Below are 12,439 nucleotides of genomic sequence, written 5' to 3' on the forward strand. Positions count from 1 at the left end.
CCGAACTATTCTACGTTATCTCTCCGGTTCATGTCAATTTGACAAAGACACGTGCTTATTTATATCATTTTATAACAGGTCTAAAATGGTTTTACTTCAACCATACCAATTTATAATATTGGGGCTAAATGCCTAAATGTTTTATATACATGAAGGAACTCAAATAGGTACAATAAAATTGTCTTTTCACTTTAATCATATTATAAATGTTATATTATCTGAGAAGAATGATATTATATTATTCATTTCATATAAAAATGATTTTGTTTAAATACTTAACTTAAAGATTAAAAAATTAGTTCATATAAAATATATCATTAACAAAATCTAATTGACGATTATTAAATTAGTCAAATATTAAATACAATATTGAAAATTTTCATTTCCATTAGCATATAGCACAGCTAGTCGGTGCTGTGCCCCCTCTAATCCCTACTAGTTTTTATTGTAATATTTGCTATTTTGTACCAAGGATAAAGACAACCTATTTAAAGCCTATCTACATCCGTTATGCTTACAAATCGGCTCTTTAAACATTCTGTAATTCAAAAATATGTCATGGTTTTTAGCAATTTAACATATAGCATAAGTGATTTTACAAGGACAAACTCATTATTCCACATTTAGTTTATAAATAATATAAACTAAAATTTGAAGCTTATATTTCAGGATGCAAATACTTTAGTTTAATATCACTATATATTAGTCGTATATGTTAAAAGTGTTGAATTAATTCACTAATTATAAATTTAGTTATTTAAAAAATAACTTGTTATAAAAAATTTAATCATTGAGAAATTAGAATACGTAATATTAGCATTTTAATGGTTTATTATGAATCGGTGATTTGAGAATTGATATTTATAAAGATTGATGTGGCTACTATTCAGATGACTGTTTTCTTTTGTCAATATTTCTCCAAATATAAAATATTTATTCATTTAGCAATTATTTTTGAGTCAAATAGAAAGTTAAGAAATAATTATTACAGTGATAACAACAACAGAGTCAATAATCTCAAAAAAAAAAAGACATGCATGTAACTGTGCAACGTTTTTCTATGTTATCCAGATATTGTTAACTTTTGAAAATTATAAGGATTATTTATGAAACTTTGTCAAAAGCTATTAGGAAATAGTCATTATTCATTAACTCAATCATTTTGGTGTTAAAAGAAGAGGGAGGAGGATTAGGATTTAGAGTGTGTCCATACGTCGACCAGTTGACATTTTTCAAATAATAACCGATTATCCAAAACCCCCATACTTTCGATCTTTTTCTATACAATACAATTTCATCGATTCAACTACACATATACAATCATCATCTCCATCTCTTTCTCGCATTTCATCAACCATGTCGTCTGCAATATCCAATTCCAATCACACCAACGTTAACGAGTATGTTGACGATGATCAGTCCACCACCCGAAGAATCCGCCTCCTTTCTCTCCACCTCAATCCGCCAATCCCCCATCATGACCACCAGCTTCAGCTCGAAGCTTGTTCTGGGCGTACCAAGATGAACGTAGACGCTGAAAAACTGACTAGTTATTTGAGGGGCAAACACAGGGATGTACAAGAAAAGATTTTCGAGTATTTTAATTCGAGGCCTGATCTTCAAACCCCGATTGAGATCTTGAAAGATGATTATCGGGAACTTTGTATGAGACAACTTGTGGGTCTTGTTAGAGAAGCTGGGATTAGACCTTTTAGGTATGTCGTTGAAGATCCTTTGATATATTTTGCAATGATTGAAGCTATTGGGAGTGTTGATATGTCTCTTGGGATCAAATTGGGCGTTCAGTACAGGTGATTCTTCTACTCTTCATTCTTTCTGTAAATTAATCTCATCGATTTACTAACTGGGTTTCTGGATTAGAATTCTTGTTCATGAAATATATAATTTAATCTATTAATCGTCATTTATGATGGATGATGATTGAAACACGATGCTTAATCCATTCTTCGATTATTTACTAATTTATCTTCGTTGTTCCTTGAATATGAATATGAAATCTATAGATTAGGATGATGTTTCAGTTGGTGTCTCCATTGTATCTGAATCATCTGCTTCTGCTGCTAATGCCATTGACAAAAATATCCGATTTTATGTAATTTACATTAAGAACTCAATAAAGAGATTGGGGAAAACTAGAAATCGAAGCCCCAAAAGATGGAATTTACTCCGGTTATATCTCATTTTGGATCTTGTTTGATTGCAGTTTATGGGGAGGATCTGTGCTAAATTTGGGTACCAAAAAACATCGCGATAAGTACTTCGAAGGCATCGACAATCTGGAGTATCTTGGCTGTTTTGCTATGACCGAGCTTCACCATGGTATGCTTTTTCTGTTTATTTCTTATGAAATGAAATAACAAATGAATGGAATAGACAATTCCATGATCTGTGTCTTGCAGGAATGGAATTACATTCCATTCTTTTCCTATTCCATCGTTTTCATTATTTCCTATTCCATCGTATCAAACACATCAACTAACGAGTTATCTATTGACCCCTTTATCTTCAAGGCTCAAACGTTCAAGGCATTCAAACCGTTGCCACTTTCGATCCTATAACCGATGAATTCATCATCACCACACCAAACGACGGAGCCATCAAATGGTGGATCGGAAACGCGGCGGTTCACGGCAAGTTCGCCACCGTTTTCGCGAAGCTCATGTTACCCACTAATGGCGTCGTTACCGATATGGGTGTCCACGCTTTCATTGTCCCGATTCGAGATCTCAAAACCCATAAAACACTCCCCGGCGTTGAAATCAACGATTGCGGCCATAAAGTCGGTCTCAACGGTGTCGATAACGGCGCCTTAAGATTTCGCGATGTCAGAATCCCTAGAGATAATCTTCTTAATCGATTCGGCGATGTGTCAAGAGACGGGACGTACACGAGTCCTCTTGCCACCGTTAATAAACGATTCGCCGCCACACTCGGCGAACTTGTCGGTGGTCGTGTAGGGCTCGCTTATTCATCCGTCGGCGTGCTTAAAATCGCCGCCACAATTGCAATCCGATACTCGTTACTCAGGCAACAATTTGGGCCTCCAAAACAACCGGAAATTAGCATTCTTGATTACCAATCGCAGCAACACAAATTGATGCCGATGTTGGCCTCGACTTATGCGTTTCATTTTGCTACTGTGAATTTGGTTGAAAAGTATGCGCAGATGAAGAAGACCCACGATGAACAATTGATTGCGGATGTTCATGCATTATCAGCTGGGCTTAAATCTTATATAACTTCTTATACTGCTAAGTCGTTGAGTATTTGTAGAGAAGCTTGTGGAGGCCATGGATATGCAGCTGTTAATAGGTTTGGGAGCTTGAGGAATGATCATGATATTTTTCAAACGTTTGAAGGGGATAACACTGTGCTCTTACAGCAGGTTTGGTTTTTTTAAATCCATTTACCTTATAGAATGTAGTACTGAATGATGGGCATTTGAAGGGTATTCCTGTCTTTTGTGAAAATGACTAAATGAGAGATTGAGAAGGAGTGTGTGGGTGGGATAAAAAATTGGTTAATAAAAGGATATTCTTGTCTTTTGCATAAAATTGGTTAATAGGAGGACATTTATGTCTTTTGTAATGAAACATCCAATGTTTCCCTCTTTTTCATGGGTTAAAAAGTTGCAATTTTTTAAAATTTTTTTTTGTCCATATCCACACCAAACACACTACAGTTGTGTAGCATAAAAATGGATAATGACATAAAAGCCCTTAAGTTTTACAGATATATTCGGTTTTACCTATTTGAATATTTTTGTTTCATTAATATCGTACGTTTGCCACTTATTTATTTATTTTTCTTTCATTTTTACCCTATTTGCAAGTTTACCTAGTAAAACCGAACATATTTACCAAATTTAAGGATTTTAATGAACTGGAAAAATGGTAAAACTGAACATTTCTCTCAAATGTAAGAGCTTTAATGAACAAAAGGGTAAAATTGAAAAAAAGTTGCAAATTTCCTACTTTAATGAAACCCAAAATACGCAAAAGGGCAAAACCAAATATTTTGCGAAAACTTAAAGGGCTTTTATGGTATTAACCCTAAAGTAAAAGGTTAAATGCAAGAAATAGCAACATATGTTTATTAATCTGTTTATATAGCACCTTGTTTTTAATGCTTCCTATTATGAAAAATCTACCTGATTACAGCAATGTGATCTAAATATCAAAGCAAATTTCAATGTTATAATTGGTTTAAATACCACAAAGTATAATCCCCTAATAAGAGTTGAAAGTAGGATGCTATAATAATACAAAAATAAATAAAAGTACATTGCTATTTCCAGGTGGCAGGTGATCTATTGAAGCAATATCAACAGAAGTTCAGTGGTGGGACCCTTGCTGTTACATGGAACTACTTGAGAGAGTCAATGAACACATATCTTTCTCAACCCAACCCAGTCACTGCTAGGTGGGAAGGTGAAGACCATTTAAGAGATCCTAAATTCCAATTGGATGCTTTCAGGGTAATAATTCTTTTATTTTTCTTAGCATTTTAAAATTAAATTTCTGTTTCTAAATATTGTGAAATTTATTTTAAACTAAATATAATATTGACATCAATAATGTTTTTTAGTATCGAACATCTCGGTTGCTTCAAAGTGCTGCAGTCCGATTACGGAAGCATTCAAAGACTCTTGGAAGTTTCGGTGCTTGGAATCGATGTTTAAATCATCTTTTGACTCTTGCGGAGTCCCACATTGAAACTGTCATCCTTGAAAATTTCATTGAAGCAATTAAAAGGTGAATTAACTTTTTGTCTCTCATATATTAATTGGTGATCTAAGGATTAAGGTTTTTATTTTTTTTATTTTTTATTTTTCTTATCTAATTCAGGTGTCCAGATGCAAATTCTAGGGCTGCTTTGAAGCTTGTTTGTGATCTTTATGCATTGAATCGCATATGGAATGATATAGGAACTTATCGCAATGTGGACTATGTCGCCCCTAACAAAGCCAAGGTAATTAGTAATAAGTAATAACTAATAACTAATAAATAACTCTTAATTTTTTTTAATCAATGTAGGAAGTTTTGTTTTTAGTTGTTACGTATAATAATATAAATTGTGTACTTTTATAGGCGATACACAAGCTAGCGGATTATTTGAGTTTTCAGGTGAAGAATGTTGCTAAAGAACTTGTGGATGCATTTGATTTACCTGATCATGTCACAAGGGCACCGATTGGTAAACAGACACCAGGTGAAGCTTATACGGAATACACTCATTATGTTGGGTTCTAGTTGGAGTAAAGTACATTGCTATGTTCAAGTTTGAAAATAAGAACTCAACAAGTGTGAAATTGTTGTAAAATTGATACTTTTTTGGTTTCATAAGAGATTAGCTATGCTAGATTCCAGTGTTTTTTATGGCAATTTGGTCTTAAATGTGACACAATTATTAGATAAGTTTGATACTTTCACATATTTTCTTTCTATGACTCTATTTTAGAATAGTTGTTCTCATTTTTCTTGGATGATAAGGAAACCTCGTACCCATATAATACCATATGGACACTCTTTGATAAAATTAAATGGACGGCTATGATCTATAATAAAACAAAACTTGAAAATTTGTTACAATCTTAATTTTCCACAGATATATTCGGATGTATCAGGGGATAAGAGATTTAGATGGTTACCAAAAAAAATCTTTTCTAAACTTATAAGGTACATAAAAAAACTACATCTAAAATGGAAAAAGTTAAAATAATTATGAACTAGATTATGACAACGCGAGAAACATATAAAAAATACATATAAAGGTATAAAAAAGTTGGTATAATAATAAAAAAAGATAAATTAATAGCAATAGACTTAATGTAGATTTTAGTTAGTCTTTCTATCTTGTAAGATTCCTTTATTGGCAGGAAATGGACGGATTTTGTTAATCTATCGACAATTACCCATATAACATCTCATCCGTCATTTGTCTTGGGTAACTTAGTCACGAAGTCCATGATAATCCTTTCCCATTTCCACTCGGGTATCACTAGCTGTTGTAATAGTCCCGAGGGCTTTTGGCATTCCACTTTCACCTTAGCGCAAGTGAGACACTTGCCCACGTAAGTGGCGATTTGTGCCTTCATATTTGGCCACCAATAATGTTGCTTGATATCCTGGTACATCTTATCTGAACCCGGATGGATGGAGTATCGTGTCTTGTGGGCCTCATTTATGACTACTTCTCTAAATCCCCTAAGTTTAGGGACCCAGATTCTGTCCATGAAGTAGTATGCTCCATCCTATTTGATTTCAAGGTTCTTCTCCATCCCACGCAGTGATTCACTTGTGGTGTTCTCTGGTTTCAATGCATCCAAATGCGCTTCTTTGATCTGTGAGGTTAGGTGAGATTGAATGGTTATCGAGAGAGTTTTCACGCGACGACTTGAATACTCTTTTCGACTCAAGGCATCAGCTACCACGTTAGCCTTGCCCGGATGATACTTGATCTCGCATTCCTAACTATTTAGCAACTCAACCCATCTTCGCTGCCTCATGTTTAACTCTTTCTGATTCAGAGTGTGTTGGAGGCTTTTGTGGTCGGTGAAGATGGTGCACTTTGTACCATAAAGTTAGTGCCTCCAAATCTTTAATGCGAAGACCACTGCTCCCAACTCGAGATCATGAGTGATGTAATTCACTTCATGCGTTTTCAGTTGTCTGGATGCATAGGCTATCACCTTCCTTCGTCGCATAAGTACACAACCTAAATCCTGATTTGATGCATCACAATAGACTATGAAGTCTTCGGTTCCCTCTGGTAAGGATAACACAGGTGCACTACAGAGGGCTCGCTTCAAGGTTTGGAAGGCGACTTCTTGCTTTTCCGTCCAGTTGAAAGGCATGCCCTTTTGTGTTAACGTGGTGAGGTTTGGCTATTTTGGAAAAATTTTGGATGAGCCTTTGGTAGTAGCCTGCGAGTCCTAAGAATTGACGGATTTCGGTCGGGGTTCTCAGAATTGCCCAGCCTTCGATGGTCGTGATCTTGGAAGGATCTACACGAATCCCTTCCTGAATGACTACATGGCCCAGAAAGTTCACACTGCGGAGCCAGAACTCACACTTGGAGAGTTTCGCATACAACTTTTCGGCTCGCAGGGTTTCCAAAATTTGATGGAGATGTTGTCCATGCTCTTCTCCACTTCTAGAATATACAAGAATATCATCGATGAAAACGATTACAAAGTTATCAAGGAATGGGCGGCATAATCGATTCATGAGATCCATAAATGCAGCGGGGGTATTCGTTAGACCGAAGGGCATCACGACAAATTCGTAATGACCGTAGCGAGTTCGGAAAGTGGTCTTTGGAATATCCTTTTCTCGGACTTTGAGTTGGTGATATCCGGACCTCAGATCTATCTTAGAAAAGTAACCAGCCCCTTGTAGTTGGTCAAATAGATCATCGATCCGTGGAAGTGGGTAGCGATTCTTGATAGTGAGCTTGTTCAGCTCTCTATAGTCGATACACATCCTAAAGGATTTGTCTTTCTTTTTAACGAAAAGAATCGGAGCTCCCCATGGCGAGAAGCTGGGTCTGATGAATCATTTATTCAGGAGTTCGCTTAGTTGGCTTGATAGTTCATGCATTTCCGCGGGAGCCAACCTGTAGGGTGATTTGGCGATTGGAGTAGCTCCTGGTACAAGGTCAATTCGAAATTCGACCTGCCTATCAGGGGGTATTCCCGGAAGATCCTCGGGAAATACGTCTGGAAAGTCACACGCCACTAGGATATCTTGAATGTTTATTTCTTCCTTGGACTTATCCACGATGTGAGCGAGGAATGCGTAGTTCCCCTTGTGCAAGCATTTCTGTGCCTTGATGCATGAGATAAGATGAAGATTGGCGTTGGGTTTATCTCCATAAATAATTAGGGTTTCGTGGTTGGGGAGATGAAGGCGAACGACCTTCTCGCAACACATAATATCAGCACGATGGGGGCTTAACCAATCCATGCCGATGATTACATCAAAACTCCTAATATTTACAAGCATCAAGTTTATTTGGAAGGAGTGATTGTTTAGAGTTAGTGTACACCCTACATAGATATCCTTAGTTGATTCAGTCTTCCCATTATCCATTTCCATCGTGAAGGCTTCATTAAGCTTCTGGGGTTGTTGTTTTAGTAAATGTTTGAACTTATTACTCACAAAACTTCGCTCTGCCCCACTATCAAACAAGATGCATGCCTATGTGCTGTTAAGTAGAAACGTACCAATGACAACAGTGGGGTCCTGGACTGCTTCTCCTTGTCCTAAATTTAGGACCCTTCCCAATCCTCCGTTTCCTTGGTTATTAATGTTGGGGCAGTTTCGGCGGATATGTCCAGCTTTCCCACACCCATAGCAGGTGGGGCTGGCCCCAACTGTTGTGGTTGTGGTTCTTGTTGTTGTTACGGTTTCTGTTGTTGTTGTTGTTGCTTCCTTGTTAATGGTTCTATGGAGGATAGGTCCTACATTATCTTTTTGTATGACCTTTTTGATTACAACTGGTGCAATGCATCTCCCTACATTCACCGTGGTGATGGAGGTTGAATTTTTTGCACTTTGGGAGATTCCCGGAATACTGTCTAGGGGTACTCAAGATGGATGAGGTTGGAGCATGTGGTGTGGTGATTGCTTGATTAACAGCATGTAAAGTCACAATTTGCTGTTTCTTTGATGATTCAGAGTTTTGATTTCCCTTCCGCTTGTTGTTTCTCCCCTTCTTGTTCCCACCTTCTTTCTTAACCTCCACCTCTCCTGTTTTGGCGCTCATTTTGTTGCCGTGATCATATAATCTCTTGGCCAGCCTCTTTGCGCTATCATACGTAGTCAGGTTTGCTGCAATGACGTTTCCTTGGATTGGCGCGGTCAATCCCCAAATAAATCTCTCGATCTTCTTTCCTTACGAAGTGATCATTCCGGGAAACAAAAGAGATAGCTCACTAAATCTGGTTATGTATGCATCAATATCTGAGTTTTGAACTGTGAGGTTCCACAGTTCTTTTTCCAATTTCTGGACTTCCCCCTCAGGGACAATACTCGGCTAACAACATCTCCTTAAATTCCTCCCATGGTATCGCATTTGCCACTGCAAACGTCATGGCCTTTATGTGACCATTCCACCAGAAGAGGGCTTGGTCCACAAATGTGCAGGCCGCAAACTTGACCTTAGACTCATCCGGACATCCGTAAATTTCAAAAATTGATTCCACCTTCTCAATCCACCGCTTCAGAGATATTACGCCCCCCGTCCCATTGAAGGTCCGAGGCTTGGCGTTGGAGAAATCCTTGTAGGTGCAAGTTCTTACGGTTCCTTGGTTCGTGCTTCCGGTTCCCTGTTCGTTGCCTCCTCCGTTGTTTCTGTTGCGAATTTGGGCAAGTGCTGCAGTGACCGCAGCGGACACTGCTGCTTGGAATGCGACTGAGTCAATTTCTGGGGGCGTTGGTGTCTCGTGGTTTCCACGGTTTGGTCTTTGAGGCATCTTTCTGTCATGGAACAGAGAGATGATGAGTACATTTTGCATGCCTAGGTTAGAATGCCACTGACTCGGCAAATTGATTCGTGTATCTATGTGATTCCTTGTTGAGCGTCAGCCATGGTGACTGCACGAGGGCGCATAAATAAATCATATTTAGATTATCCCTATAGTATTTTTTTTTGTTATTGAGGTTTGAGTTCCCTAGAGTTATTTGAGAATGAGGTAGGCTTTTGGATTCATTTCCCACTATGATTTCTCCCAAACACATGTTGGTCTTATTTTGAATAAATATAGTTGATCAGGCTATATTTATCCTTAACATGACTACATGACTGTTCAGGTTTAATCATAGTGTTCAATTTCCTTTAGAAGCTTTTATTAAATATTGTTATTTTGTTATTCTAATATGCACACATACGTGTGAAATTTTTGTTTTGTTCAAAGGTATTTAGTCCCATTGTGTTTATAGTTGCATATCATGTATGATTAGATACGCTAGTTCACTATAAACAATGCTTTGGTACCAACCTGTCACACCCCCGAACCAGTCAGCGGAAACGTCCGGGGGCTCGTGTGACTTAAATTGAAATATCATCACAATGATTATACATGAAACATAACATAAACATCACCATGCATTACATAATACAACTAATATTGTTCACATCAAGTACATTGTTTTACATTACATATTTCAAAACATAAACTGTTTGATGATTGACATTTCACAAAAGAAAATTCCCAAAACACACTTGAAGGTTCTTCAGCCTAATGATTACCTGAGAATACAAGTTATTTTGAAAATGGTCAACATATATAATGTTGGTGAGTTCATAAGCATGTTTGATTTGAAAGATTTGTATTGTTTGTATAACCCAGAAAATCCGATATTTCTATAAAATTTGTCTGAGAAACGATGTGATGATCAACTATACATGTATGTGTGATTTCCATTTCAAAAACATGCGTAAATAAATGAATCCAAAAGTTTCCTTGTTTTGTGTTTGTTGTAAGTAGAAGGAGATGAGTGATAGTATTTTCCCAGAAAATCCGATATTTTCCAATTTGTTACAGTATTGTAGTACTTGCATTATTGTGTGAATTGTTTTGTATCAACACGATGTGAAAATTTGATTTTTCATGAATGTTTAGATGGTAATGGATCTCTATGTGAGTCGTTATAACCATGCATGATAGTGACTAATTCGCCTGTTTTGGCATTTTTCCAAACGCCGATTTTGATCAAGACTTTGTCACCCTAGACTGGCCGAGTGTAATTGTAGTGAACATCTCATGTGTGGGGGAGTCACCCCCGTATAGATCTATACACAAACTCTCGCTCTCCCTCCAGGAGACTCTAATTATAACTACATGCTACGACCAAACACTCAATGGTGTCAACCGACAGGTTTCACTAGATCCCAATTATTACCCCATGAATATGTATAACGCGATATGTATTTTGATTACACTCCACCAATTTGTTACGTGATTATGAGAGGATAAAGCCCAATAAACATGAAAAGGAACAACTGTGGCCCATTAGTCATGTAAGTTATTTCTAGGCGTAGAGGTATGCGACAGACACGTTATAGCCCATTAAGCATATAATGAATAACCCAGGTCCAACTATCATGTAAATGGGCCACTAAGGCCCCATAAACGTATAAAGGATAATTTAGGCCCAATAAGCATGTAATTGAGTCACTAAGGCCCAATAGACATGTAATGAGGGTATTGGGCCCAATAAGCATGCAAATGGATCACGAAGGCCCAATAAGCATGTATTGTGAGTACTAGGCCCAATATTTCGTGTCGTTGTTGTATTTCATATCTGTGTTATGTTATAGTTCTTTTAGTCGAAGCTTTTACCCGTAATGTTATAAATAGTCTGGTGTTTTGTTAAAACGATATTTTTAGTTTATTTCAATAAAAATAACGATTTAACCTTTGATTTGTAAAAATTTATATTTTTAGCACGAATGCTTAATAATTGACGTATTTGGCACAAGAATACATATATTGACAATTTCAGTCTCTTTTTGCAGAAGGTTTCATTTTCATCCCTTATTTTGAAAAAATAACATTTTTGGTCCTTGGTTTGTAACAATTTACATTTTCAGCCCTTATTTTATTAAAAATGGCATTTTCGGCCCAAATTTCATAAAAGTTACATTTTTGGCCCAATTTCGAAATAAGTGTCATTTTTCAGCCTTCATTTTTGTTCATTTCCAGTTTTGAACTCAATCTTTGATTTAGTGACATTTTAGCCCCTAAAGTTTGTATTTTTTTTCACATTTTGGGCCCAAAAATCGTAAGGCCCAAACACTTAGGCCCAATAGGCTAAAATTTACATCTTTGGTCCTTTAAAAAGTGTGATTATCACAAAGACTCAATTTTAAACAAATGCACTCTTTTTGATCCTTATAAAACCGAAAATGTCATAAATGGCCCAATCTTTTATTTATTTGACAAAATGATCTTAATACCAAAGTTTTGTTTTGTTTTTCACATCTTAGCCCATAAAACACTTGTATCTTTATTGTATGATGTCTAATGTGTTTTAGTTTATGAATCTCACCCATTTATGTTATGGATTTCGAAAAGTTTATCAAATTTTCACCATAACAAACCAAAGAAATCACATGTAACATGCATCAACAAATAAATCAACACATAACACTTGTATTCTCCCCCCAAAACAAGTAAAAACCGAAAACAAGGGGGGTATGAACTCACCTTTTCTTTGATGTTTTGGTTTTGAAGAAGAAACGGAGAGATTTTTAGTCCTTGCCACACCTTGAAGTAGTTTTCGGACTTAGATGGTTTCTAGGATGTTAAATCATGAAATGAAACTTTATAAGGGATTGTTCTTAGCTTAAGGATGAAAATCAAAGACTTAAGTATGACAACAACTTACTAAAGATGATGATCTTGATGAAA

The 12,439-nt window shown here is 36.6% G+C and overlaps 1 protein-coding gene across 1 annotated transcript; it reads left to right on the forward strand.

Annotated features, from left to right (window-relative positions):
* Window positions 1-1,172: 1,172 nt before the first annotated feature.
* On the forward strand, window positions 1,173-5,465 carry ACX2 (acyl-CoA oxidase 2). The gene is made up of 7 exons (XM_079034681.1): window positions 1,173-1,811; window positions 2,225-2,340; window positions 2,532-3,406; window positions 4,319-4,498; window positions 4,609-4,775; window positions 4,869-4,992; window positions 5,112-5,465. Exons 1-7 carry the CDS (start codon window positions 1,357-1,359, stop codon window positions 5,271-5,273), a joined length of 2,079 nt encoding a protein of 692 aa, XP_078890807.1. The 5' UTR covers window positions 1,173-1,356; the 3' UTR covers window positions 5,274-5,465.
* The last annotated feature ends 6,974 nt before the right edge of the window (window positions 5,466-12,439 follow it).

This window comes from Lactuca serriola, chromosome 4 (assembly GCF_051521515.1).
Source record: "Lactuca serriola cultivar US96UC23 chromosome 4, Lser_US96UC23_V15, whole genome shotgun sequence".
NCBI lineage: Eukaryota > Viridiplantae > Streptophyta > Magnoliopsida > Asterales > Asteraceae > Lactuca > Lactuca serriola.